The 27,042-nt window shown below is 45.5% G+C and overlaps 1 protein-coding gene across 3 annotated transcripts; it reads right to left on the bottom strand.

Annotated features, from left to right (window-relative positions):
* Positions 1–1,744: 1,744 nt before the first annotated feature.
* LOC119455223 (uncharacterized) lies at positions 1,745–23,481 on the bottom strand. 3 transcript variants are annotated; one of them, XM_049669823.1, is made up of 2 exons: positions 23,190–23,481; positions 1,745–3,069 (listed from the first exon to the last, which is right to left on the bottom strand). In XM_049669823.1, the coding sequence occupies exons 1-2, from the start codon at positions 23,251–23,253 to the stop codon at positions 1,814–1,816; spliced, it is 1,320 nt and encodes a 439-aa protein (XP_049525780.1). In that variant the 5' UTR covers positions 23,254–23,481; the 3' UTR covers positions 1,745–1,813. The 3 variants fall into 3 exon arrangements, 2 of the variants coding, with proteins under 2 accessions (XP_049525780.1, XP_037572564.2); XM_037716636.2 differs by lacking the exon at positions 23,190–23,481 and adding an exon at positions 9,127–9,257; XR_007467603.1 differs by lacking the exon at positions 1,745–3,069 and adding an exon at positions 19,440–19,624.
* Positions 23,482–27,042: the final 3,561 nt, after the last annotated feature.

Below are 27,042 nucleotides of genomic sequence, written 5' to 3' on the forward strand. Positions count from 1 at the left end.
AGCTGTATCAGTGTGTTTCACGAACAAAGCAGAACTTATCGCGCTGCTTTGGGAGATCTGGGAATGAAACTGAGATACAATTTAGCAAAACTGAAGGGGTGGGGGAGGTGCTATGCCATCAGCTATGGTTAACGTTCCGGTGTAGTAAAGTGTGTGTTGATGAGTTACTGGCTTTCATGTTGGCAATGTTTCAAACAGCACCGATCTACCTTTTAAAGCGTAATTACAGGCAACTAAACCTGTTATTTCAACAGCTCGAAAGAAAGCTTCGCTGGAAATTATTTTGTAATTCTGCAAGGACGCAAACATCTGCTAACGTTTTTTTTTCTTATTTTTCTTATAAATATTGTAAGTCTTTTACGTTAGCTGTTTTTGCTGTGTATAACCTCGACAAAGCTGTTGCCTTAACTAGCGATCAATTTGTACTGTAGACTTATACACCAATAGTATTATTTGTTGAATTATTAAAATTATAGCAAATGTCCATTTTTATCAGCGCTGCTACTGTGCGAGTTCAAAGACTGCTCTCAGGCACTAATTGCCTTTTGTCACTGCATCATCTAGAGATTTTATTTAATTTTACGAGTGTATTCTAATAGTAGCTGTTTCACCATGGTTCACCATGCGTGATTGATAAGCACGTGTACGTATGGCAGGTAATGTTGAAATGAACTAACAGACGCATTTACTGGCTCATTCTCTTAATGCAAGATTTTCCATATATATATATATATATATATATATATATATATATATCCCTTTGTCAATACTTCATGAAATATACCACTGCCATATACAACTGTACTTGTAGAATAAAGACCCAGAAAACAGTCCTGATAAAATTTCTCCTTAAACAGCTATATCGGTGTTCCCGTCAGGTCAGCTGTAAGCTACATAATTGATATCAGTCCGTTTGGGCTAGAAGACGTCCACTGCAGACGCGCGAAAGCTGTGTTAACCTTTTTATTCAAGCTTCTAAGTAGTGCTATTGATTGTAGGGAAGCCTTAAATAGTGTTAGTTTAGTTTAAGGATTCCGCGAAAAATAACTATAGTGTCTAGACCTTTTCATGTACCCATTTGTTGCGTCTCAAAGAATTGTTTGGCCAGGATTCTGCAGGCTTACAGCGAACACACACAGGAACCTGTTGGTTTGGGCGAGTTGGTTCTGCGTTAATACAGGAAGCCCGCGACAGAAGAGAAAAGCATACAAAGAGAAGAGGACGGGTGCGTACTCGTCCCCGCGTGTGTCTTTGTCTTCCCTTACGCGCTTATCATAATTACACTGACACAAAACTGGGATATTTCATAAACTCATGTTCACTATTCACGCAGCGCTCAGATCAATTTCATAACCCTCATTTCAAAACTGTTGATCGATGTTCTTTTCCTATGTATTATTGCTCATAGCCGTATTTAAAATGTGGACCCTTTGGTCTTGTTTATCCCAGCTATTATGTACGAAGCTTGAAAACACATATTGATCATTCTACGCCAATATAAACTAATGTATAATGTTCAGGGTCTGAGAAGCTACCAGTATTTTATTGTCCGACATGTGTTTGGTTAATTTAGTGTATTTAGCTAATGTTTTAAATGACTGCTACAATCATCAAATTGTCAATTAGGGATTTCTAGACAATCGTAAAGGACGTTAGAATACGTTGTTTCCAACGAGGTATTAAAATGACACGTTTATTTTATTTTTTTATATTGAGATATGACTGCGAAGACGAGCGCGCAGGATCGCAGCCAAAAAGTGTTTTATTTCATTTTGACAATACCAACAGCACGGGACTAATGCGAAATATGTACCTACGCGGTGTCGCTTACGTTACAGTGCTTATGAGGTTGATATTGATATACGAATAATCCTTCGCGCCCTTTCTCTAGGTTAGCCTCAATGGCTACTTCAATTATCCCGTTACCTAAAAAGTAGTCCGTGGCGATAATGCCAGAACAGTTTGGTCCTTCTCGCCTGAAATATTCCGTAACGTCATGGTTTACCCACTGTGCCGCGCGGCGGTTTCCAATAACAAGAGCTGGAAAAGAGGGCGTGAGCTCTGCCATTATCGAAATCAGATTACTACCACTTCCGCGTACGCATGCTTTATCTTTTAGATATCTCATAAGGGCATCTTGGCTTTGCGCATTAGGCCATCTGTGCTCGACAGCGGGCCCTAAGTAATGTTCATATGGTCCCTTATACTGTTCATAATTATAAAACACTATCACGTGGCCGCGAGGCTTTGTTTCGTTCCTGCATTCATCCAAGATTATGTCCAACTTCATTACATAGGCGTGACCCTCCAGAAGAACATCACGTAATACTGTAACAATTAGGTTCACAAGTTCCAAATGCCGCGCAGGGACGTTATCGTGTCCTTCGTCAAAACCCTTCGTGAATCTGTGGAAATCTAGAAGCACAAGTTCGCCGGTCACTTCCACGAATTCGCGAACTTCCTTCAGAACTTGTCGTATGGTGGGCCACCCTGCCGTTCTGCTGTGGGTGACGTAAAACTCGCCGCCAGAGTACTGTACCCTCAAATCCAGGCTACGAATGCCATATGCGAGCTGCTGCGCAATGGTTTGGTCCTGGTTATACAGGTACTCCTCATGTGGATGCGTGTACATTTGGTTGTACATGCCAGCATTGTGCGTACCAGGAATGAGCATGTCCAAAAGACTAAGCGTTGAGAGCTTGCAACAATTCTGCCGCATCCACCGAGGCTTAGGAGTGAAGCACGAAGAATACAATACGACTGGTTCCCAAGGCTTGTGCGATTCTCCCAGTATGACAGCCCAATAGCCGAGACATTCGCCCCTCATCAAAGTGCTGACATTAAAGCTCGGTGCTGGAACACTTGTCGTAAATCTGTCGGTAGGTCGCAGAACAGGTGAGATGGAGAGAACGTCAGAATATGCTCTCGGCGGATTCTTCCTTGACAGCACGGCGTACGTCACTCCCAGGTATTTTTCAGGAATACCAAACCAATTAATCTCGAAGTGTCCATAACTCCAAAATCCGCTGTATGAGGATACTGTTATGTAGATGCCAGACTGTCGCATTTCTGGAACATAAGAGCATGTCTTGTACATTAAACTTTTTGAGCGCTTAGATCATGATAAAATGCACTTTACGTTTTCCCATAGAACGCTAAGATCGCAGGTTTTTGCGATATGACATGTGTAATGTACATAACCAAGGTTCCCTCACACGAACAACCTAGCTTTCACTGGAGCAGCTTGGACATGTTGGACACACGGCGAATGCTAGATGCTTAAATCATGGCTTCAGAAAACAGCAGTAAGGTGCACAAATCGAAGAACAATCTTCTTGCTACTTATTAAAACATGCGCAGTTGCTTGCCGCAGTTTCAAGAAACTGACGTAAATAAATAAAGAAACTTAAGGGAGATAATTGAGGTCGAAATAATTAACAGCCTGTGCACCCGTTTGCGTCAGCTAACCATCTGTAGAACTATTGGAAACGAACTTCCGTTCCTTCGGGCAAAGGTTGCACAGTTGTTAAAACATGAGTGTGTGGCATGCGCACTTCCTGCGAATCCATGCACATTTTCTGTCCGGCTTTAAACAAACGTTTCTTACAAGTTATCGTTTGTGTGTCTCGCCTCCTACGTCCGTGCCTTGATTTTCCGTTATTTTTCGGTCGTAAACTAGTTCTGTACAGCCTTGTAATAGCACCTAGGCCCCGTATACGCATACATTAAATCTGCCGGAAAATTGGACAGCAGTACATTACGAGTAGGACAGTCCGATATCTGGGACAATCTTCACAATAGCAGAATATATTCAACATTTTCCGCCTAGATTGGCAAATAGTATTATAACAATTGTTTGCTCACACACCTGTTATTCTTTCGCGAGTCCTATGAATTATAGACAAGTATTCAGAAAACATTTCGAATAAAACACGATCTGTGCCACTTGCCCCGTGCAATAGTTTTGACCCTCAATGGTTAGCGGCTCAGAGTCCTCGACTTGAAGCGCCCAGCTTGACCTCGCCCAGCTCACGGAAGCCATCTGGTGGAGTATGTTAGCCCTTTTTATGCCAAGTACGAGCCTCTCTTGTCGCGTGCGTTTTCTTCAAAATATGCCAATGAGGAGCCTCACTGGTCCAGGGATTTCCTTTCACCTATTTAGCGCCATCGACGAGTGGCAGACATTTCATTGCTTTGGTGTGAAAGCGGCGCAAATTAAATTGCAGAAGGCTTTTTAGGAAAGTAATTGGTCGAGGGCGCAGTTTGGGGGAATAAACAGAGTGATGGTCTGAACTCGCTGGGATTTAAACATGGCCGCGCAGAGCGGGGCGGCTGCCGCGACGATCTCCACCATTTCAATGCGACAATAATGGCGTTTTTAGACGACTCTACGCCTCAAGTAATCAAGTAGACCTGGAAAGCTAGGCGCGTTCGGAGCTTCAACTTACTGCTAACGACTGCGAGCACGATACAGTGCCTCTGAAAAACTCTCTCGCATTGACAGGTTGACAGGTCTAGCTCGACAAAAACTCTTTGCCACGGGTGCCTCTACGTTTTCTTTTCCGCAATCCACCCGCAATAACGTGTCGCCGGGAGTACACCAAAAGCATGCTTGTCTCCTGTTCAAAGAATTACAAAGCTTCCTGTAAGCCGTCTTTGTGGCTTTGCGTATATCTGCCACTGAAAAAGGAATAATTGACAGTAAACAATAATTTACAGCAATATACAGCAGAAAATAATAAATGAAATACTGATGTTCCAATAGTAAAAGCTGTTCACAATGAATCAATTACAAATAAATTCGCAAATTCTTGATGGTTTCTCGAAAAAAAAAGTAGGCAGGAAATGGTTAAACTTGCTGCTCAGAGAATGTGGAAGGTAACTGAGTGATGAACGTAACCAGGTTGCTATGCTCGACGGCAAAAATATCCCGGAAGATTAAAGTAGCTTCTACAGAAACAGAGGAGGCAGAAGAATGAAGTTCATGCCCCATTGCCGGCCTACGAGCTGGATGGCCTTAAAGGGACTGGCAACCAATTTTCGCGGTACTCAGTTTTTTTGTGCCGTGTAAAGCTTAGCGTCCAGAGTCTCTAATTGTGAAGTGGTAACGCGGAAAACGTCGTGGAACATTCTTATAATAATTTTTTGATCTGCAGTGATGATGTAGTCGTTCACTGGAAGCAGAATGAAAACAGTGATAGCTGAGCACGCTAGCGATTATACGCCGGCATCGGTGGGAGGCGGACGACGACTGTGGCCGTGGCTGTGAGAGAGAGGATTAATTTGTTTATCAAGCCAATATTTTTTTCGATTCAAGCTTTACAAAGTGTTAAATTGTTTCTACAACAATAGCTACATGTTTTCTTGGTTTCCTGTCTAACTGCTTTGGTCATTAACCAGTCATAAGTATTTTTTAGGCAAGTCAACTTCTCGAAGGTGAAACAGCGCTTTTACACGTGATACGACGTTAAGCGTGTTGCCGTATCCACGCTTGTGCTAATATTGTAGTGACTAGTTGCTGTCATTTTGTATCTCACAGGGAGACCACAAACCTCTGGATACATACTCGCAATTTCGCACGCGTTTAAACACACGTACGCTGCCGTGTATTGTGGGACGCGTGCACCGCCCGCTAGCGTCCTTTACTTCGTAATACGCATAGAATAAAGCGTAAGCGCCTAATAATGTACAAACTGCAATTTTAAGCAATCATTATGCTGTACTTATAAGAGACTACTTACGTACCGTTATCTCATATAATACATGCGGAGCACCAATATTTCACCGCAAGGCAGCGCCACTTACTGGTTTTTGAGACTTTCTTTGACAATTTAAAATTATAATTCTGACTTACATCGGCGAACAGCGGGCTGGATTATATCACTATAAATCATGGTGATTTCATATTCTTTAACGTCTCACAACACATTCTGGCCAGTTATCAATCCCTTTAACAGACATGTGTCCGCAGAAGCTAACCAAGAATGTGGCATATGCCTACAGGATATTATCGACTGCCTATCTGAATATGCACCAGAGGGCGCAGTGACTCGTCGCAATACAAGACTTCAAAACGTCGTGTCTTTCTTCAAAGACAAAGCGAATTAGTTGAAGCTAGTGCGGATTTTTATGCATGCCTCAAGGGCACTTAAAAAAATTTAATTCCCACGTTTTACATGTGCGAACCACAATATACCTAATTATGAGGCATGCCATAGTGGTGGACCCTGGATTAATTTTTACTACCTGGGGTACTTCAACGTGCACTCAATGCGCGGTGCACGGGCGGTTTTTTTTTTTTTTTTTTTCGCATCCATCGAAATGCGGCCGCCATGGCCGGGATTTGATCCCGCGCACTCGGGGTTAGCAGCACAACGCCAAAACCCCTACGCCTACTGGAGAGTATCGACTGTCTGTCTAAATGTTCCCCACCGTGCACATTCCTGACCCTGGGACCTCAGGGACTTCAAGTTAATGAGCTCTTTCGGCTGTCAACAAGAATTTTGTTCCTGTGAAAAAGAGGGCTGTTCATGTGAAATCGTAGTCTGTATCTTTTTTGCTTGCCTCACCTTGTGATTGGCAAGCAGCATTGTCTAGCCCCCTCACCCGCCGAGGAAAGAGGTGAACGCTTGAAAGCAGATATCGTGGCACGGTATAGCAACTCTTTACCGCCATGCGTGTCAATGAGAGCCATTCCATTCCAAACAATTCCTCTGAAGGTGCCGGTAGTCGCGTAGACGGAGTGAAGAGCAATGTCAGATGATGACTTGCTAAAGCTTCCCGCTAACATCGTGCTTTCTTCTAGCTTTTCTTTCTTTTTTCTTTCTCGTTTTTCACGCGAACAGCTCGGGCAGATGGCCGAGCTAGTTGGTTTGGATTCATAATAGGCCTGGCGAAGCGCAGCACGACAGCAACCAAAAATAAGACACATGCACAGCGCTAACTTTCAACTAAATGTTATATTTTATTGCACGTGTTATTCATACATTGACAGCGTATCGATAATGGAACCAAGGAGACTAACATATAATGACACAGTACAGAACCCACACGTGTCATCACTGTAATCACATCGCGCCTGTTCATTTCGAGGCGATGATTCTAGAAACTTTTTTCTTTCTACGATAAGGCCAAAAGTAGAAGGCTCACACATTTTTATTTGATTTTGTCGACTTCATATGCTTCATATATCTCTTGTGTCATTCTGCCTTGGCCCCATTAGAATGGTCGTGATTTCCAAGACTGGGACGCAGCCGCCACTCTGGCAGTGGATTCCTAGATGCCCTGACACCACTTTTTTGACGTTGCATTGGTTTTCTTTACGTCTTTGGTTAAGGGCACCGGTCTCTTTGACCTATGTACACACACTTACATGACAGTGGTATAGAATATACAACACCTTGAATGGAATCCACGGGTTTTTCACGGTGCTCTATGGCAAAATCGGGCTTCTCTCTGCTGTCTACATTACTTTTTTGCAGAACCCCTGCAAACGCTCTGGAGTGGAATAACACTACGTCCACCCCGGACTTTCTCGCTATCCTTCGCAAATTATGCGAAATGGTGTGCATATATGTAACTACGGCCAACTTGTTTGCTTTGGTACTGTTGGTCCGCTCACTGCAGTTTGCCCTACACTTCCTACTCACATTTTCAGCTACGGCGGTCAACATGCTCAGAATATAGCCCGAGTCCCTTAGACGTGCAGCAGCATGCACGTCGAAAAAGATGAGAACGGCGACGGGCTAGGGACAGGTTATTGCCTAAAAAGCGAAACGGGTCGGTGGCTGATGACACGAGCGGCCCGTGGGAGGTCCTGGGAGATTCCGGCCGCCGAAAGTAATCTACGTCAGCTACAGCCTTTTGTTCAGTAAAAATATGCTACTGTTTATTGTGGCTCGTCGTCATGACTGATTTTGCACGCCACAAGATGGGCGACCACGGGCAGCGGACATGGCTGACGACAACCGCAGCGCTTCTAATGATTAGCGCAGAGCTACCGACACGGATGACAGCAATCAAACAACCCCTGCGACGTGGCCACACTTTCGCTGAGATTACCTCAGTACTAACCAGCGGACCCCCAACTCTGCACCGCTCACGTAAAAGCCAGTTTGCCATTGCGCGAATCACGTCGCAGACTCAAAAATTCAACCATCTCGTATCCTCGCTGCAGCTAGAGATTGCCGCCGAGCTTCGCGACCTGATCCATCAACCCCCGGCGACAGAACCTTTCGACATCCTTGCGAGCGAACTCGTCAAACGCACGACAATGTCGGCACAGCAACGGCTGCACCAGCTTCTCCAAACTGAAGAGCTTGGGGATCGCAAAGCTTCGCAGCTACTGCGTCGCTTTCAATAGCTCCTTGGAAACAAGGCAACCGCCTTCGATCAAGACTTACTTCGAGAACTGTTCCTACAACGTTTGCCCACCTCCATCCGCATGGTGACCGCTTAAACTTTGCCCGTGTACCAGCTAGCCCAACTTCCCGACTGCGTCATGGACGCATCAAGTCCCGCGGTTTCACTCGTGGAACTTTCCAATGCATCCCCTGTGCAACCTTCGCCCTCCATGCACAGCCTGCGTGATGAATTCCGCGAGATCTGCAAACTGTCAGACCAGATCGCCGCTGTATATACTCGACGCCAGCGCTCTTCGTCGCGCGGTCGCTCTTTCTCGCGCAGCCACTCGCCGTCATAATCACGGCACGGTGCGTGCTGGCACTATCGCACCTTTGGTAACGCAGAGCGAAAGCGCACGGCACTCTGTAGTTTTTCAGGGAAACGTGTCCCCGTTACACCACTAGAAGTGGGAAGTGGTGCTCATGCCAAAGTCAGCCGCTTATTCTTTATGACTGACATAACCACAGGCCTGCGTTTTCTCGTGGATACTGGCGTGGAGGTCAATGTCATTCCATCCTCAGTTCCATCCTTATCAATGTCATTCCACTCTCGATCCATGTCGAGCAATGCTGGTAACGAAAACCTAAACAACCTGAACCTTAACCCCATACGCACAATACGAAGCGCTTGCTTTTATAGTGTAGTTTGGAACCAGTGCTATGCATGTATGTTTAAAGAGCATGCAGTGTACTCAAAGAAGTAAAAACCGACGCAATACTTCACCTGAAGCCGCAAGACCTTTGCTGCTAAAGCAGCCAATACAAATAAGTAGCATGGTAGGTGTCATCCTTAGCGCTTGCATCGTGTTACAAATATAAACGCCTATACTAAGGGAGAAGCTGGCGACTGGCCATTTGCACCGCTTCGAAGAACACTGAAATTTGCAGACATGTGGTTTCTCTACAGAGTGTGATGAATATCAACACGCAAACCGTGGCATTTCACAGTCCTGACTCAAACTTTCAATCTCCTAACATTTCCATCTTTGGTCCTTGCGGAAGGCTGTCGCGGGAAGGCATTGTCGCGAACGCTGAGATCATTTGTTATTGTAGTACAAGTCGCGGGCATGGTTCAACTATTATCTTTAATGTGTCATTTATTCATGTAAGAAAGGTGACTCAACAGCGGTTGAAGTTGAAAAAAGACATCTTCTTTGGGGGATTAGTGTAACTTGGGATTTGTTGTTTAACTGCATTGCCTTTAGGATCAGCCCACATCTTCAGATTGCTCTATCTCTGGGGTCCGCCCACGTATTTTGCTGAGGAAAACCGCACTTCGGCTTCCTGTTTTAGGCGCACGCAGTTTGAACGAGCGCATCTAGGTTTAATCTGAAGCTTATGGCGCTAATTAAGCATTATTACTACTACTTACATCGCTCTGCGCTAACTTGGTACGCATTTTTTGTTTCAAGCTTCATTTTGATGCCTTCTTTGTTCTCCTACCTGCACCTTCCTGCACATTCCCGCTTCTGTTCCCGACGGTGTTCTTTGCAGGCACGTTGTTCTTGCGCAGTCCTCACCCCACGCGGCCTACCCGTTGCGCGGGTGGAAGGGAACTGAGATAAGGTTACGGTGGTTTGCCTATAGAGCCCGTGACGTCAAATCTCAGTCTATACTAAACAATGTCTATTCCGGTTTTACTTTTTTACCGCGGAGCTGTTATACGCTACTTTCCAGCGGATGGCTGCGTGCGTAGACCGAGCGCGTAGACCAAAAACGCCGTAGCCTCGATACAAAGCAAAAGCGTATCGCCGGTGTGCCCCAACTGCGTTTAATAGCCAATGGAGGTGTCTCTTTGGCTGGTGACGTCACGCACTGCATAGGCTCGTTATCTCAGTTGCGTTGCGGCCCTGAAATGGGTAGGCCGCGTATTGTGCGGAGCGAGGAAGAACAACAGCATGCCTACGAATAACGACGGCGTGAGCAGAAGCGGGAATGGGCGCGAAGTCAGCGGGAGGCTGCTGCCGCCTTCGCGCCCATTCCCGCTCAAGCATCGCTAGAACCCATGGCCGTCTACCATAGCGACTACAAAGCTATAGTCTCATTAGTGACAAAATAATAAACACCGTTGAAAATGACAAGTAATGTGGAATGTACTTTATTTAAATCAATATAGTTTATCACCATATATACAGCTCCGCTGGTCATCCACCTTCACCGAGAGAAATGCCTCTGAGTTTTTTTTTTTTTTTTTTTTTTTTTGCTCGTCAGTACGAAAAAACTATCATCATCAGCATTGGCTCGAGCATCGTCTTCTTCCGCAGCTGGCTCGTGGCCTGCGCTCGGCACGCGGTCGTGCCACTGCTCCCGCGTTCGTCGTCGTCGTGGTCTTCCACAGCTGGCTGCGTTGCCGCTCATCATTGCAGCGTAGAATTTCACTTCTCTTCTATCGTCGTAATGGGGAGGCCGTGTTTACGGGGCTATGAGCCATTCATTGTCTTACGTAACGGACAGATTTCATTTTGAAGCAATTTAATTTCGAAGAATCGCTAGCGGCAATGGCGGGCGAATGCTGCGAACGACACCGCCGAGCAAACTCGAGACATCAAAGGCAAGCGACAACGGCGGACTGCGGGCGTACCGTCAGTGACGTCATTCTCTCCGTCTCCGCCGAAAGTGCGTGTAACCTCATTACTGACAAATACTTTAACGAACCGCTGGATTAACCCAGTGATAAACACCGGGGCCGCACGTTTCAGCTTCGCTGGTTAACTATCTTCATGGAGTGGAAGGGCCGTCGAATTTTTTTCTTATTGTCAATTAGAATGTCGGTTATTCCCGTTTGCTCTTTGATCCACACCGCTCTCTTCCTGTGTCTTAACGTTATGCCTAACATTTTTTGTTCCATTGCTCTTTGTGCGGTCCTTGACTTGCTCTCGAGCTTCTTTGTTAACTTCCAAGTTTCTGCCCAATATGTCAGCACTGGTAGAACGCAATGATCGTACATTTGCTTGCACAATGATTGTACATAATGAGCGTACTGCAGAAGCTGTAGGGTTCGTTGAACCGGAGCCGCAGGAGTCCAACATTTTGGTTGCAGGTGGGCACACCCGGCAATAAGCACAAACACCACAATAGAGAAAGAGAAGGGGAAGGAGATAAATAACAGGGGAAATAGGGGGAGTAAGGCACACCCCAACACTTCACATCACACGCAGAGTACGAGCACTACAGACGAGACTCCAGTCCCGTGGTTAACAAGACTTCCAGCCCAAATTTATTACCCTCATATCGAGTTCAAGCACTACCTTACGAAACAAAAAAGGTCATAAAGCGCAGTTTGAGCAAGATTAAGTGGCTGGAACATGTTGAACAGCATACAGCAACAGTGAAAAGTTGAGCGTTCTAACAGAAAGTGCTGAAACGTTTTGCTGTTGTACACACAAACTAGGTGCGAAGCTCTCGGCACACGTCCAGTCGGTGAATGCAATATGACACACGCGATGCGTAACTTGAGCAATATAGATCTACTGCGGCGAGCTAAAGCACGGCCAGCGATTGGTGTATCGGGTCATTCCTTGGAGACACCTTCATCCGTGTTTGCGTACCTGTAGGGGGCAGTGTATAAGCAGTCAAGCGTCGTCAAATTTGCATAAAATATTGTAAGTGAAGTCAAGGTTGTGTGCTGAAGCGACCAGAGCGCCAGCTGCCTCGCTTTCTGAGATGACAATGTGTGATGATATTCGCTGAAACATCACTCTTCAACCCTCAGATGTATCTTGATTGGCTATTTTAAATACTTCCCATAAAGAAGGTGAGAGTGAGCGGTAGCGCATAACTACTTGCTGATAGCTCTGCAGGAGTCGCTTAGTCTTTGGCAATATTGGATTTTGGACAATATACCTCAGTGCCATGTGAATGCTGAATAGTTCTGAAGATGTCGAAGATGCCGTGTAATCTATTCGAATTGAACGCTGGTGCTAGGCAATAAAAGGGAACAGTTGTACTGCCTTCGTGAACGGAGGGGTCTGCTTTCTTACATTGAACCCCTGGAATACATAAGAGGACAAGCAGCCGAAGGCAGTTGTTTTGTCACTCAAGGGCCGCGTCTTCTCCGGCATTCACTACCTCAAGTAAGGCAGACGTCATTTTCCCCTTGCGTGACTCCGATCTTCTCAGTACTAGCTCAAGAAGCTTCCTGCCATCGTGGGGCCGACAGAAGCGACTTAAGTGGTGCAAGGCCGTTTGATCAGCTTGCAGCCTCAGAGGTAATAGTGTGGTTTCGGAATGTAATGTGTTTGATTGTGTGGGTCATGGAAGGCCTAGTGCTTCTCAAAGGAGCCACTCGGTGATTTTCCTTCAGCGTAGCCATCTGTCGAGGTGGAACATTGACCAGAAGAAAAGCCAACCACACGTGAAAGCACGCTTGTTTGATAAACTCGTGGAGCAGTTTGACTGATCGAAGCGATTGCCGCGAGCTTTCAGTGCTATTAGATATTTTAGGAGACACTGGGGCGACGTGCACACATCCCTGACAGCAAGCCTCCAGCTGATTCGAACATCAACTATTATACCAAGGTATCGATGTTGTTTTATCTATACTATAGAAAAATTGTTCAGGCGAAAACGTTTCACGAACGGCCGTGCTCGCAGTCGAGGGTGATGGCACTGGCTGCGGACTTAGACACAGAAATCTTAAGACCGATTATATTGGGATTACGGCGTTTCATCCACAGCAGCTTGTAGTTGTAGTCCAACGTTTCAATGGCCAGTAACTCATAAAGCGATATCATCCACATATACCACGATACATACCTGATAGTCCTCCCACTTCGGTAAATAACGAAGTAAGGTTGCAAGTGCACAGTTGAAGAAAAGTGGCGACAGAACGCTACCCGGTCCAACTCCACAAGTAACGTGGTGAGGTTTGCTTCTCACATAACCAACGCGTATCTTCAGTGTTGTGTGGGATAAGTGATGCGAAGCATTCTCGATTCTGCGACCTTCAGTTTCTGGATATTTGAGCGCTTTGAGAATGGTCACGGGTGTGAAATGGTCAGAGGCTACAGAAGGACCAGGAAGATTTACTCACAGACGATTGGGCAAGGGTCTTACGCTATGTGTTACATAATGATGTATCCGAAATCAAAAAAGGGAGCTGGCAGATGGAGTAGCACACGTGATATAAAGGTTATAAACAGGAATAAGGTGCAGCAGAAAGGCTGGCCAACGTTTCAACAACGCAGATAGGTCCTCCTATCAAAACGTTGGCCACCCTTTCTGAGGCGCCTTATCCCTGTTTATAACCTTTAAATCATAATGGTGTATGTGTTTTAGTATGCTTCACCACAGTGCAGATATGTATTACGCTGAGATTATCTACAATGCGAAAAAGAAATTTGAAAAAGACAGCAGACTTGTACTACCTTGCAGAATCACAACCCAATATCCAGCAACACTGTTTCGTTCGAGCAATTGCGATAAGAATTTTAGTTGCATGCAATTAAACCCCATACTTTGAAGCTCTAACTGCTTTCAGAGGTGAAGAGCAAGTGGACTGCGTTTTTATGTTTGGACCTTGTTTGCAATTCTTCGGTTGTTTGTCTCCGACTCTAGCCTGTTTGATATTTTGCCCCATTATAACGCTTTTGAGCACTTGTTAAGAAGTTTTTACGCAAAGCCAGGAATTCATCAGCATAGATTTTACTTTCTGAGAACGTGGAACGCACATAAACGCTCCTGATCAGCTGTATGCGTAATGTAATCGTAATGCCGTAATTAGTGTACACAAACACATTACCCATAACGTGCCCCTTGTTTTCACCAAGCATAAACAATGTGCTTACTTCGTCACTGTGAACGCCGTATAAACGAACTACGAACCTTGAACAACGCATGAAAACATAGAAAAAGAGAACTGTAATTATTTGCAACGTTTTATTTAAACGAGGAAGGTGAAACTTTCGAGACAAATTAGACATAAAATATCCTTGTTTTTCATCAGTTTTGTTCTTGATGTCTTGTGCAGTTGTGTAAGAACTCTGGAAAACATTTCGGATCATGGCAGTACATGTGACACTCTGGATCTCTTGAATGCGTAACTTTTTTACAAAGGTTGTTAATAATCAACACAGGTTAAACATTTTTCGTTCGTCACTCACAACATGCTTCATATTTCAACCAAATATAAACAGCGTGCCTCACATAGTTCACGAGCAGACCTAGAAAATCAACTACACGCCTCGTATGACGCATAAAAATTCGGAGAACGTGAGATTTCAGTAAACATTTTCATACACACTCAACTTACCGACTTCAACCTTACGGTGCACATCGCCCATTAGATGGCCTCCATCGCCTCTAAACATGAAATCGCTGCCGTTTTTGGATCTCTCAGGGAAGCGTGGAAATTTTGTAAGCGTATCATATAACGCCTCTAAACAGGCCGGAAACGAACGTATAGTCATTTTCATCTATCACCCAATATTTTGAAAATTAGCCTGCCTATGATACATAACATTTTTTTTTACTTTTCCTCAAAATATAAACTTCGTGAGTGATCGATTTTCGGAAAACCATGAAAACACACATATATCTTTATCGAGCGTTCCTAGTCGCCTAACAGCTTCGGTGTAATAATAGCGGTGAACAGAGGCGTCATGAGAGCAATTTAGATGATAAAAATGTCGCAGTTTCACCCGAAAAGTGAAGCATCAATTCCGATAGCAAATTAGTAGAGATATACGGAGTAAGGATAGTGGTTTTATCAGCTGTATAAACTTGGGCATGCAGCAGCACCAGCAACGCGCAGAACTGTTGTCGATGCCGTCGGTGTTTTGGATTCAAATTCGCTTTGGAGTGCCCATATAATTGCTATCGCAATAATATTCTCGGAGAATGGTAGATGAATTTGGCACTGATAGAGCCCAGAACGGACAAGGAGTCGCTTATGATTATGGCTAGAGAAATTGGCGTGGGAGCTTTTCGTAGAGCTAGAATAATAGCCAATAACAGTGCATGGAATAATGGTGTAAAGTCGGGTTGTCGATCAGAGAAACACCAATTTAATGACACTTATAAAATGCCTACTCCAGCCTCTTCTTCACTTACCAAAGCATCTGTGGCTATTACTGCATTTATTTGGAGGATACCACGGTGGTTATCTTACCAACCTTTTAGGTGTCCCATAGGAGTTTAGCATTTTTAGGAAATGTATAATCAGATTCAACGATCACTGTGGGAGTAGGTACATTTCGGAAAGCCGCATCATGGATAATTATTTCGAATGGTTCCAATAACTTCTGCACAAACGTTACCCAGGCACAGTATAGTCGAGACCATTGATTCTCAACGAATGCAGTCTGCCCTCGAATGAACATAGTAGGAGGGTCTCTGGGCAGAAGCATAGATGTTTAGTATTGTTTGGACTGTCAGTATCCGAAATTGAGTGTGAGGAGAAGGCAAGTGAGTTTCATGATACGTAATACTATTTGTCAAACATTTTGGAAGGCCAAGACATAAGCGTAATGCTTCGCGATCTAAGAAAACAAGGGGGCGTAATTTATCAGTAGGACCCGCAGAAAATAATACGCAACCAAACTCTAATACGGGGCTGACATGCATACTGGAAGCCATCAGCAAAGTCTCTCTGCACGTTCCAAGGGGACTGCTGCTGACTCTTCGTAATATAATCCAATCACACCTACTTTTTACATCGAAGCTGTATTGGCTAGCTTCTTGCGGATCACGTCCGCAGACAAAACGACGCTATCGGTTCATATCGATATATCGGTTTATGTTTAAAGTGCCTTAGCACAGGTGCCCAAGTGGATGTTATCTTAAAGAATATGAGGTAATTTTATAGTGATTCACAACAATGTTTTTAAAAATATGATAGCCCAAACTGGTTGGTAATAGATAAGCAGATTATACCTAAAATTACCTTGAGCAAGGACTCAAGCTTTTCAAGGTAGCTTTTCTTATCGCCTCAGATAAACACTCTGCTCCATTAGCCAAGCGGAAGGGAAGCCGCTATAGCCGAACGCGTGCGTCGACAGTGTCTGCAGAAAAATGTCACGTCGACAAAATTTAATCCACAGTAGTCTGCTGCGCGCCGGCGGTGCTCCGTGGCTCCGAATCCGGAGCGGATGGCGGAATAATAAAACATCATTGTGTACCCACCAATGTATCTGCCTCGTTTTCATGTGACGTCGACATCGGTCTGCCGACGTTATCAGCAGTTGTACTTTGGTCTTGCTATGGCCAAGACGTGCGTAGTCCGTACTGAAGAAGAAGAACGTGCATGGAAAGAGTACCGGTGTGAGCAACAGCGTGAATGGACGCGAAGGTGACGGAAGTCACTATAGCCGAACGCGTGTCCTCCGAAGCATCCGTAACGTCGGATAGCCGCTGTGACCGATGGAAAACAACAACGTGCCCGAGACGATCACCTTCGCGAACAGAAGTGGGAGTGGGTGCGAAATCCTTGGTTAGCCAATTGAAGCATATCACAGTGACCACAAAGCCATGGTTACCATCATGACAAAGTAAAGAGAAAATAAAATACGATAACAACGAAGTTACGTGTATGTGTATTTATTCAATCAATATGGCAATTAACGATATATAACTCAATATAGTTATCAACAAGTACAGCTTCTCTGGTCTTCCATCTTCACATAGTGGAAGGGCTCGGAATTCTTATATGCGATGTACTCCATGTGTGTCCGCTGTTCCTCTGCCCACGTCTCGAGCCACCGCTCGCGCATTCCTCGTCCTCCTCTACCACTGGCTACGATGTCGCAGGTCACGGTGACAGTTTCCACGGACTTAGGACGGTTTGCCGCAGGACCTGGTACAGCACAGGTATGGCAACGAATTCTGCCTGCTTGCAACGAACACCTCACAGGACTGTTTGGTTATCTTTGGGAGAACTGGTTCCGCATAGTTACGACCAGGGGGTGACCAAAACCGATAACGACCAAAAAGACGAGGACGGTCCTGCCTTGGTATCCTTGTCTGTTTTCGTACTCAGTGACACGCATGCCGTAACGATGCTCACGTGAAATTGACATATTCACAAACATTTCACCACTTTTCACGCAACAATGATAGCTGAAATAGTGATCAATGATCTTTCTGTCTGTGTTTGTAAATCACCGTCATCTAAAATGTGTCAGCTTTATTCGCTTATTGATGTAGAATACAGGCTGTGCTAGCCATCACTGCACAAGGCCTTAAAAATACATAAATCCTCCTGCGTGGATATTCCCAGGGTAAATTGCTCAGAGTATTGTTAAGAAGCCGCCAGTAATGTTTTAGTTCATGACATTTAATTGGTTATTTAAATATCGTTAGCTGCCTTCACAATTGTTGCTCTAATCCTGAAGTTCTCAATTAGCGATTTGATGAGAATCATAGCAGACTTCAAAATGAAATGTTTCCCGCGAGGAATACACATCACGTGTTTATTTTTTTTTTCGGACGAAAAGTGAAAGCCCGTGAAATGCAAAAAACGCACGTGATTACGCAACCACGCGCACAGCGCAGCATGGTTTCGTAGTCAACATTGATCCAACTATTGATCAATGTTCATTTCCCATGTGTTATTGTACGTCGTCTTCATTAGAAATGTGTACTTTTTCTTGTTTATCCCAGCTATCATGCACGAAACTTTCAATCACAGATGAATCATTCTACGCTAATACAAATCAATGTATGTTGTTTAGGGTATTGTTGAGAAGCCACCAGTATTATGTATTGTCCGACATGTACTTGGTTATTTAGTGTATTAAGCTAAATTTTAAATGGCTGCTCAAATCATTTAGTTGTCAATTAGCGATTCCTAGATAATCATAATGGATGTCAAAATGCGATGTTTCCACCAAGGCATTCAAACCACATGTTCTTTTTTTATTTATTTAGATATGACAGCGAACCCGAAGTGCGCAGGATCGCAGCCACAGAGGGTTACATTTCATGTTGTCAATATCAACGGCACGGAACTTCCTCCGCAAAATATGTTTCTACGTGGTGTCGCTTACGTTACAGTGCTTATGAGGTTGATATTGATATAAGAATAATCCTGCTCGCCCTTTCTCTAGGTTAGCCTCAATGACTACCTCAATTACCTCGTTACCTAAAAAATAGTCCGTGGCGATTAATGCCAGAGCAGTTTGGTCCTTCTCGCCGGAAATATTCCGTAACGTCGTGGTTTACCCACTGTGCTGCACGGCGGTTTCCAATAACAAGATATGGAAAAGAGGGCGTGAGCTCTGCCATTATGGAAATCAGGTTACTGCTACTTCCGCGTACGCATGCTTTATCTTTTAGATATCTCATGAGGGCACCTTGGCTTTGCGCATTTGGCCATCTGTGCTTGACAGCCGGCCCCAAGTAATGTTCATATGGTCCCTTATACTGATCATAATTATAAAACACTATCACGTGGCCAAGCGGCTTTGTTTCGTTTTTGCATTGACCAAAGATTTCATTCAAATGCATTATATAAGCTGTACGCTCGAGAAGAACACCATTCAGCTCGGCAACAATTAGGCTCACAAGTTTCATATGCCGAGCAGTGACGTTATCGTATCCTTCGTCAAAACCCTTCGTGAATCTGTGGAAATCGAGAAGCACCAGTTCGCCGGTCACTTCCACGAATTCGCGAACTTCCTTCAGAACTTGTCGTATGGTGGGCCACCCTGCCGTCCTGCTGTGGGTGACGTAAAACTCGCCGCCAGAGTACTGTACCCTCAAATCCAGGCTACGAATGCCATATGCGAGCTGCTGCGCGATGGTTTGGTCCTGGTTATACAGGTACTCCTGGTGTGGATGCGTGTACATTTGGTTGTACATGCCAGCGTTGTGCGTACCAGGAATGAGCATGTCCAAAAGACTGAGCGTTGAGAGCTTGCAACAATTCTGCCGCATCCACCGAGGCTTAGGAGTGAAGCACGAAGAATACAATACGACTGGTTCCCAAGGCTTATATGATTCTTCCAGTATGACAGCCCAATAGCCGAGACATTTCCCGCTCATCAAAGTGCTGACGTTAAAGCTCGGTGCTGGAACACTTGTCGTAAATCTGTCGGTAGGTCGCAGAATAGGGGAGATGGAGAGAACGTCATAATATGCTCTCGGTGGATTCTTCCTTGACAGCACGGCGTACGTCTTTCTCATGTATTGTTGGGGAATGCCAAACCAGTTCATCTCGAAGTGTCCATAACTCCAAAATCCGCTGTATGAGGATACTGTTATATAGATTCCAGACTGTCGCATTTCTGGAACAGAAGAGAACGTCGTGTATAATAAACTGCTAGGACTCTTACATCTCACTAAAATGCGTTTTTTTTTTTTCATTATCCGGTGAAACACGAACGTCGTAAGTATTTACCAGATAACGTGGGAAATCTACATAACCAAAGATATCTGACACACGCAACCTAGCTCTCTGCACGTCTGTACGAACACCATGTACTTACTCATGTATTGAACCTCCCATACGAATAGATTTTACAGCAGTGAATTACGAGTAGGGGAGAGGGGGGAGGTCCATAACAATTTTAACAAACGCATTCATTACTGAAAATGTGACACCGAAGTTGACAAATTGAATCATGGTAAGCATTTGCTTAGGTATCGTATGCAGCTGCCATTATTTGGTGAGTCATATATACCTTGTAGAGAAAAACACGAACAAACAATTCACCTCAAGCAAATTTTGTCCCATTCCAGCTTGTCCCATGAGAGGAGCAAGACATTTTAGAAGATTAATGGTACTGGTGGCGCAAAGTGCTGCAGCTGCCCTTATCGAACACTCCACGCTGGCAGGTCCACATCAAACTCAAAGGATGACTGCAAAAGGGTTCGTTCCGCTGGCTGCGCGTTGGTCCGGCAGATAAAACAAACACTATTCCGTGCAGAACGTTGACCTAGAATAAAATGTCCTAGGGTTTCGCGCTTGCATGATACTTCTGCAAATTGCGAGCATATTTTCAAAACACATTAAGAATATTTTCTGAATTACGGGGCCTCTCTGAAAATTAATGTCCTTGATAAGTTATTTCTTTGTTACGATGCTATAAATTTAATAATTCAAAGTAGCTTCAAGTACTGATATCGAACATATTTATTTTGGCGATATGGTCGCTAATGTCCATCTGCATGCTGCCGTGTCATACAGCTGAATAATTGGACGACCAGTACCGGAAATTGGGCGAGTTCAGAATAGTGCATACTGTGGTCGTGCGAGGAAGACACGGACAAGACAGGAAGGCACATACAACATGAGTGCATGCTCTCAACTGGTAGGTTTATTGAAAGGAGAGGAGATTTATGACAAACAGCTCTTTCAAGTTCCATCTCATAGAAAATTATCTGAAATTATCAAGAAATTCTTACCGAAATACATGCCGAAGTGACAACAGCTGGCTTTCTTATCAGCCACTCCCATGACATGTGCTACAAAGATATCCTTTTTTGACAAAAAATATAGACGGATGAATTACAGAGGCACCTACCATCTTTCTGATGCCGAACACGTTCATAACTTTAGAATTCTATAGTCTTGGCACCTGTCTCTTGATAAACTGCGGGTGTCCGTGGACTCTGGTCACCGCGTCGTCAGTGACTTCCTTTCTTGTGCTTGTCATACAGCGTGAACTCAGCAATAAAGTATAAACAAGGCCCAGTTTAGGAGTGCTATCTAGTTCAGTCAGTAGTATCCGTGGAATGCTAATATAGTAGTTAAGATAAACTATTATTGTTTCATTAGAATTTCTATGAAACATTATACTAAATTCACCACCCGGGGCTCCCGCTTTTTTTACTTTTTTTTTTACATTGACAAGACGACTGGGACACCAGCCCATTCCTCCCTATGCGCCGCTTTTCTATACCTTTCGGGTACCACTAGGAACACGTTACTAATGTTCCCTCAAATCCCCCGTGGGTCTGCTCCCTTCCCCACAATTTTTCTTGGGTGGATGGAGTCTCTCTCCGGATACTTCGGGCCGGGGTGGCCTTACACCAGCCATCACACGCTCTTGGGGTCAACTATTGAAGACGAAGTCCAGCGGGCAGCGGGTGCCCGCCATCTACTTTGGACGTGGCATGGTACAAGGACAGTCCGCGAAAGGGTACTTGTCGGTGTGAATTTAAGAACTGACCATTCTGAAGACTATGAAAGATTGATCATGGCCATCATGTTCTATAGGTCGTTTTTGCTGTATCCGCATGAAACTGGCCTTAATGCTTACATTTACTTTCACCTAAAGTTAAGCCTCGGGGCACCCCAGGCAAAAAAAAAAAAATATAGGCAATGTCTACAGCAGCCTCGTACCTTTCAATAAAAGAAGCTGCAAGTTTATTTTAGTTTGGATGCATGAGTGACCTACATCAGTATAAAAAAAGACACAAAGAAGGTCAGTAAACCTACTTTTTGCTACTGAAAAGTTGACTTTTCATTCTTACCACGTTTACAGCCCTCGAGAATCAGCCACTGCTAAGCAAAACTGGTCAATGGCAGCGCCATTTGCGAAGCTGATCATCCTCTGCAGAAATATACAGACTGCCCCACTCCTCCGGCAGTCGCATTTCTCCCAACTCTCCGCTAATAACGCACGAAGTAGCCAGAACAGTTATAACGCCTTTATACGTACCATCCGCCACGACTAACATCTGTGCGGACATAACACAGGGCCGCTTGACATCACTCAGTGATTCCTTCAATGAACATACCATATATATAGAGGACTCTTACTGCAACATTCGGCTAGTCATGGGAGCCATACTGCGCCCACATAGAGGTGCAACACAACAAGAACGTATCGTAAACGGCGTTGTTTGTGTGTTGTTTCCTCAACTATTTCACCAAGTCCTTCAACTTATTAGCCCGTACCCATCGGCACTCCTCACAATGTTGCACTTCTTGCTTTGCATGCCCATGGATCTTGGACACCACCTCTTGAGCAATCGGCGGAACTTCACCTCAATACACCAGCGTAAATCAATGGGCATCATTTTCAAAAAATTACATTTCAGAAGATCGACCAAGCTTTAACAAGATTTCTTCGAGAGGATACTTCCTTCTAATAACATGGTGATTTACGTCACTTAGTTGATATTCTGTGCTGCGTTTTAGCAGCGTTTTCGTCAGGACCAAACCAGCGCCAGTCCAGAAGACGCTGGCCTTTCTTGGTGCCCCCGCCGTGAAAAGGGCATTCTGCGTTGGACACATTCTAGAAAACGGCGCTCTGCTCTACACATTGCCATTTCTTAACCAGTGAACGCGCTGCTGTTCAGCATACAGCGTAAGCGCCACAAGCAACGATAGAAAAAGCGCACGCACACTGCGTCCAACATAAGTGCAGGCGCCGCGAGCAACGAGAGAGAGAGCTATATGTTATGTTGGGTAGCGTAAGCTAGCTCAGATAAACTTAGGAGGAACTGTATCAGAAAATAGAACCCTTGCTGAAGCAATACAGCATACTTGATGGCCTGGAAGTTGGTTTAAATGTGAGATTGTTACAAAAATACCCCCCCCCCCCCCCCCCATCCCGCCGTCCCTTATCACTCCTACGTGCGTCAGATGTGCCCTTACAGTGCAACAGCAGCTTTACTGGTGTATATGCTCTCCATGCAAAACAAGCAGGGTTGAAAAACAAAACCTACTCGAGAACCACAATATGCAGCACGCAAATCGCTGATGTTATCCGAACGGCTGCTTTGCGGAGCGATGAAACCGCGTTGTGCAAGTATCTTTAAAAGAGCATGCGTTGCACCCAAAGAGCCCAAAAATTCCAAAGAGCCCATTGCGCCCAAATAAAAACAAACATAGTACGTTACCTGAAGAAGCATGATTGTTGCGGATGCAGCAGCCAAGCCAAATAAGGAGCACGGCAGGTGTCATCGCTACCGCTAAGGCGATGTTTCTTGACTGGCTACTTAGCGAGAAGCCAGCAAGTGCTAATTAGCACCGCTTCTGACAACACTATTTTTTTTACTATAGTCATCTATAGTCACCGCGTGATAGGGGACGAACCTATACTACATGACTAAAAGCAAAATTCCAGTATCTCTAGGGTTCAACTGGCACTTCCTCATTCTTTATTTCACACATGGATATAATATCAAGAAAGCTCGCTGCGCACGACTTCAGGTCATGGCAGAAAGTGAAGGATAGCAAGCACGCAAGCAGTAGCATTTGAGTCTTCCCTCTAACTTGCGGTCCCTTAACATTTGCAATGTTGACCCTTGAGGAATGCTGTCGCGTCAAGATATTGCCACAACATCGCATCGGCATAAAACATTCAGTGGCGAACGCTGACATCATATTGTCACGTGCCTTGTGAGAGAACGGGCGACGCGACGTTTATTGAGGGTAGCGGCTCCTGAAAAGCACCGCGCTGGGAGCTGGCTATCGAGAGGGCGGAGAAGCACGCGCACTTCTTCCTTGTCCGTGCCTGCCTCTTAGCACTGTACCCACTACTGGTGGTGGCATTTTCCCCCTTCCTTGGAAAGAGCATCAGCTCGATGCTCCAGAAGCGGTGCAAGAAAAGGAGGGAGGGGCGGGGGGGGGGGGGAGCGTGGTCAAGGCAGATGCTCGTGCAAAGGGCACAATGACAGCTACAGGAAACAACAAAAGCACAGCAGCGCTGAAGCGCGACGGGCACAGTCTCAAGAAACAGAGAGGTTGCAAATGGTAGCTTAAGTAGAAAGATGAATAAAAAATAATAATCACTGACGCACAACATATGGTTTCATGCGCACAACGTGAACTATGTCAGGGCGAGTTCGTTGGCGACGCCGTGTTGGCGCCGCACCGTCCGGAACGACTTCGTAGTTCACGTCACTAATGCGGCGCAGCCCATTGTATGGGCCAAAATAGCGGCTGATCAACTTTTCACAAAGGCCACGGCGACGAACAGGTATCCACAACCACACTTGGTCTCCAGGATTGTAGCACACGTGTCTGGCGGATGTTATAACGCCGTGCATCTGCGCACTGCTGCTGACCGATGTGCAGCCGCGCGAGCTCGAGGGCTTCCTCAGCACGCTCAGCAAATTCTTCGGCGTCAGTCGTTAGATTCGCGGCGTCTGGACACGGAAGCATGGCGTCCAGCATCGTCTGAACTTCGCGGCTGTAAAGGAGGCGAAATGGTGTGAACCGCGTCGTCTCTTGTACGGCGGTATTATACGCGATCGAAGGTCACGTAAGGCTAGATGCGATCCTATGTTTCGTGCTGGACGTCGATGTACATAGAGACCATGTCTGTGATGGTCTTGTTTAATCGCTCCGTAAGTCAATTGGACTGCGGATGGTAAGCAGTCGTCTTTCGATGCCTGGTGTTGCTCAAGTGAAAAATTTCCTCCATCAGCTGTGCTGTGAACGCCGTCCTTCTGTCTGTGATGAAAGTGGATGGGGCACCATGACGCAATACAATGTGACACATAAAGAACTGCACTACCTCAGAAGCCGTGGCTCGTGGATGCGCCTTTGTCTCGGCATAGTGGGTTAAATAGTCAGTTGCAACAATCACCCACTTGTTGCCGTTGGTTGACAGAGGAAAAGGCCCAAGAATGTCCAAGCCGACTTTGTCGAATGGCCGATAAGGTGATTCAATGGGTTGCAATAACCCAGCGGGCTTCATAGGCGGTGACTTTCGTCGTTGGCATTCACGGCATCCTTTAACGTACTGAGTGACACTTAACGTACTGAGGAACTACCAGGAGATAGGCTCGGTCGTTCGAACGGGCGTTTTTCTTGTAAAGCACGTTATCTCGTAGACAGAAGGACCTCAATACGGGACGTAGATGGCGTGGTATGGTTGGGCAGCCCTCCAAGTCATCGATTATAGGTCGAATTTCAGGGTCGTCACGCTGTCGGCTGTTGCAGTCATGGCACCCAGGAAGCCGGCATCGTCCTCTGACTCTCGACGGACAGATTCGGCGCGTGCATGCGACAGTGTGTCAGCGTCATCGTGTTTGCGCCCAGACTTGTAAACGACAGTGACGTCAAATTCCTGTAGCCGCAAGCTCCACAGTGCCAGTCGGCCTGAAGGATTGCGTATGTTCGCCAACCAACAGAGCATGGTGGTCTGTCACCACTTTGAAGGGACGGTCGTATAGATAAGGGCGAAACTTCGTGATCGCCCCTACCACCGCGAGAAACTCTTATTCTGTGGCAGAGTAGTTTGCCTCGGCACGGGACAGCGAGCAGCTAACATAAGCGATCACTCTTTCATAGCCATCTTGACGTTGGACGAGTACTGCGCCAAGACCGATGTTACTGGCGTTAGTATGCACCTCGGTGTCAGTCGCGTCGTCAAAATGTGCCAGGACGGGTGCTGACTGCATGCGCTGTCAGAGTTCAGCGAAGGCAGGCCTGTTGCTTATTCGTCCAGGTAAATGGCGTGTCATCCCTTGCAAGGCTGAGTAAGGGGTTCTGCGATCTTCGAGAGGTTTTCAATGAAACGGCGATAATACGCACACAAGCCCAGGAAGCACCGCACGGCCTTCTTTTCTGCAGGAGGAGGAAATGCTGCTACCGCCGCAAGTTTGTCGGGATCGGGTCGGACTCCTTTGGCGCTGACGACGTGTCCGAGAAACTTGAGATCTTCATAACCGAAGTGACACTTTTCTGGTTTAAGCGTGAGATCAGCCAATCGGATCGCTTCTAGCACACTCCGCAGGTGGCGAAGATGCTGCTCGAACGTTTCAGAAAATACGACCACATCATCGAGGTACACAAGACAAGTCTGCCATTTCAGTCCAGCGAGGACAATATTCATCATTCGCTGGAAAGTAGCTGCGGCTGAACACAAGCCGAAAGGGAGCACTCGAAATTCGTAGAGGCCGTCGGGAGTCACAAAGGCAGTTTTCTCGTGGTCTCGTTCATCTACCTCGATCTGCCAATACCCGCTTTTCAAATCGACTCATGGAAAATCGGGCAGATTTTATATACGTGCTAAGTGAATAAATTTAGCAAATGTCTAATTTTGGTAAATATACTAAAGCGAATAAATTCTAATACGATTCAGTGGACAATAAATATATAAAAAGTAGGCATACTAGTACAAGAGGCAATAAGGTAATGAAAAATTGAATAATATGATTAACAATGGAAGCGGTTTGATTCAACAATGAATTTCTCTATGGCGATGCATACATTCCTGTGTGAGTGCCCAAGCACAGAAGGTCCGAAAGACAGCAGTTCCGGAGTGTTCAATGGCAGGCAGAGCTGTCGCATTGCAATTTGCAATGTTCTTTTTTTTTAGGGAGAAGAAACGCTGGCATCCGAGAGCTGGCTATCGAGCGGGCGGAGAAGCACGCGCACTTCTTCCTTGTCCAAGCCTGCCTCTTAGCACTGTACCCACTACTGCGGGTGGCAATATATCATTCGACAATATTTTTTCACCATCTGACGTATGCGTGGTTTCTTTCTGCGGCACGCAAGTTAATTGACCGATGCGCTAAGGTCAATTCCCACACGTGCATGACCAAGCACAAAAACCGTTTTGTCGACAGTGTGCAAGAGTTTGTGTATTCGGTGCCGTTTACATATGAAGAGAGAGAGAGAGAAATAAGTTTAATGATGCGAAATGCAGAGAGGTCGGCCTGAGGTAAATTCCTCTAGCCAGCTACTCTGCGTTGGGGGAAGGGGAAGAGGGAAAGAAAGAGGGAAGAGGCGCATGATGGG

The sequence above is a fragment of the Dermacentor silvarum genome, chromosome 6, assembly GCF_013339745.2.
Source record: "Dermacentor silvarum isolate Dsil-2018 chromosome 6, BIME_Dsil_1.4, whole genome shotgun sequence".
NCBI lineage: Eukaryota > Metazoa > Arthropoda > Arachnida > Ixodida > Ixodidae > Dermacentor > Dermacentor silvarum.

Coding starts and splice junctions, on each gene's coding strand:
- LOC119455223 (XM_037716636.2), bottom strand. CDS start 9,205: ATGCAAGCGCTAAGGATGACACCTACCATGCTACTTATTTGTATTGGC. Junction 3,070..9,126: donor CAAAGGTCTTGCGGCTTCAG/GTGAAGTATTGC, acceptor CTTATGTTCCAG/AAATGCGACAGTCTGGCATC.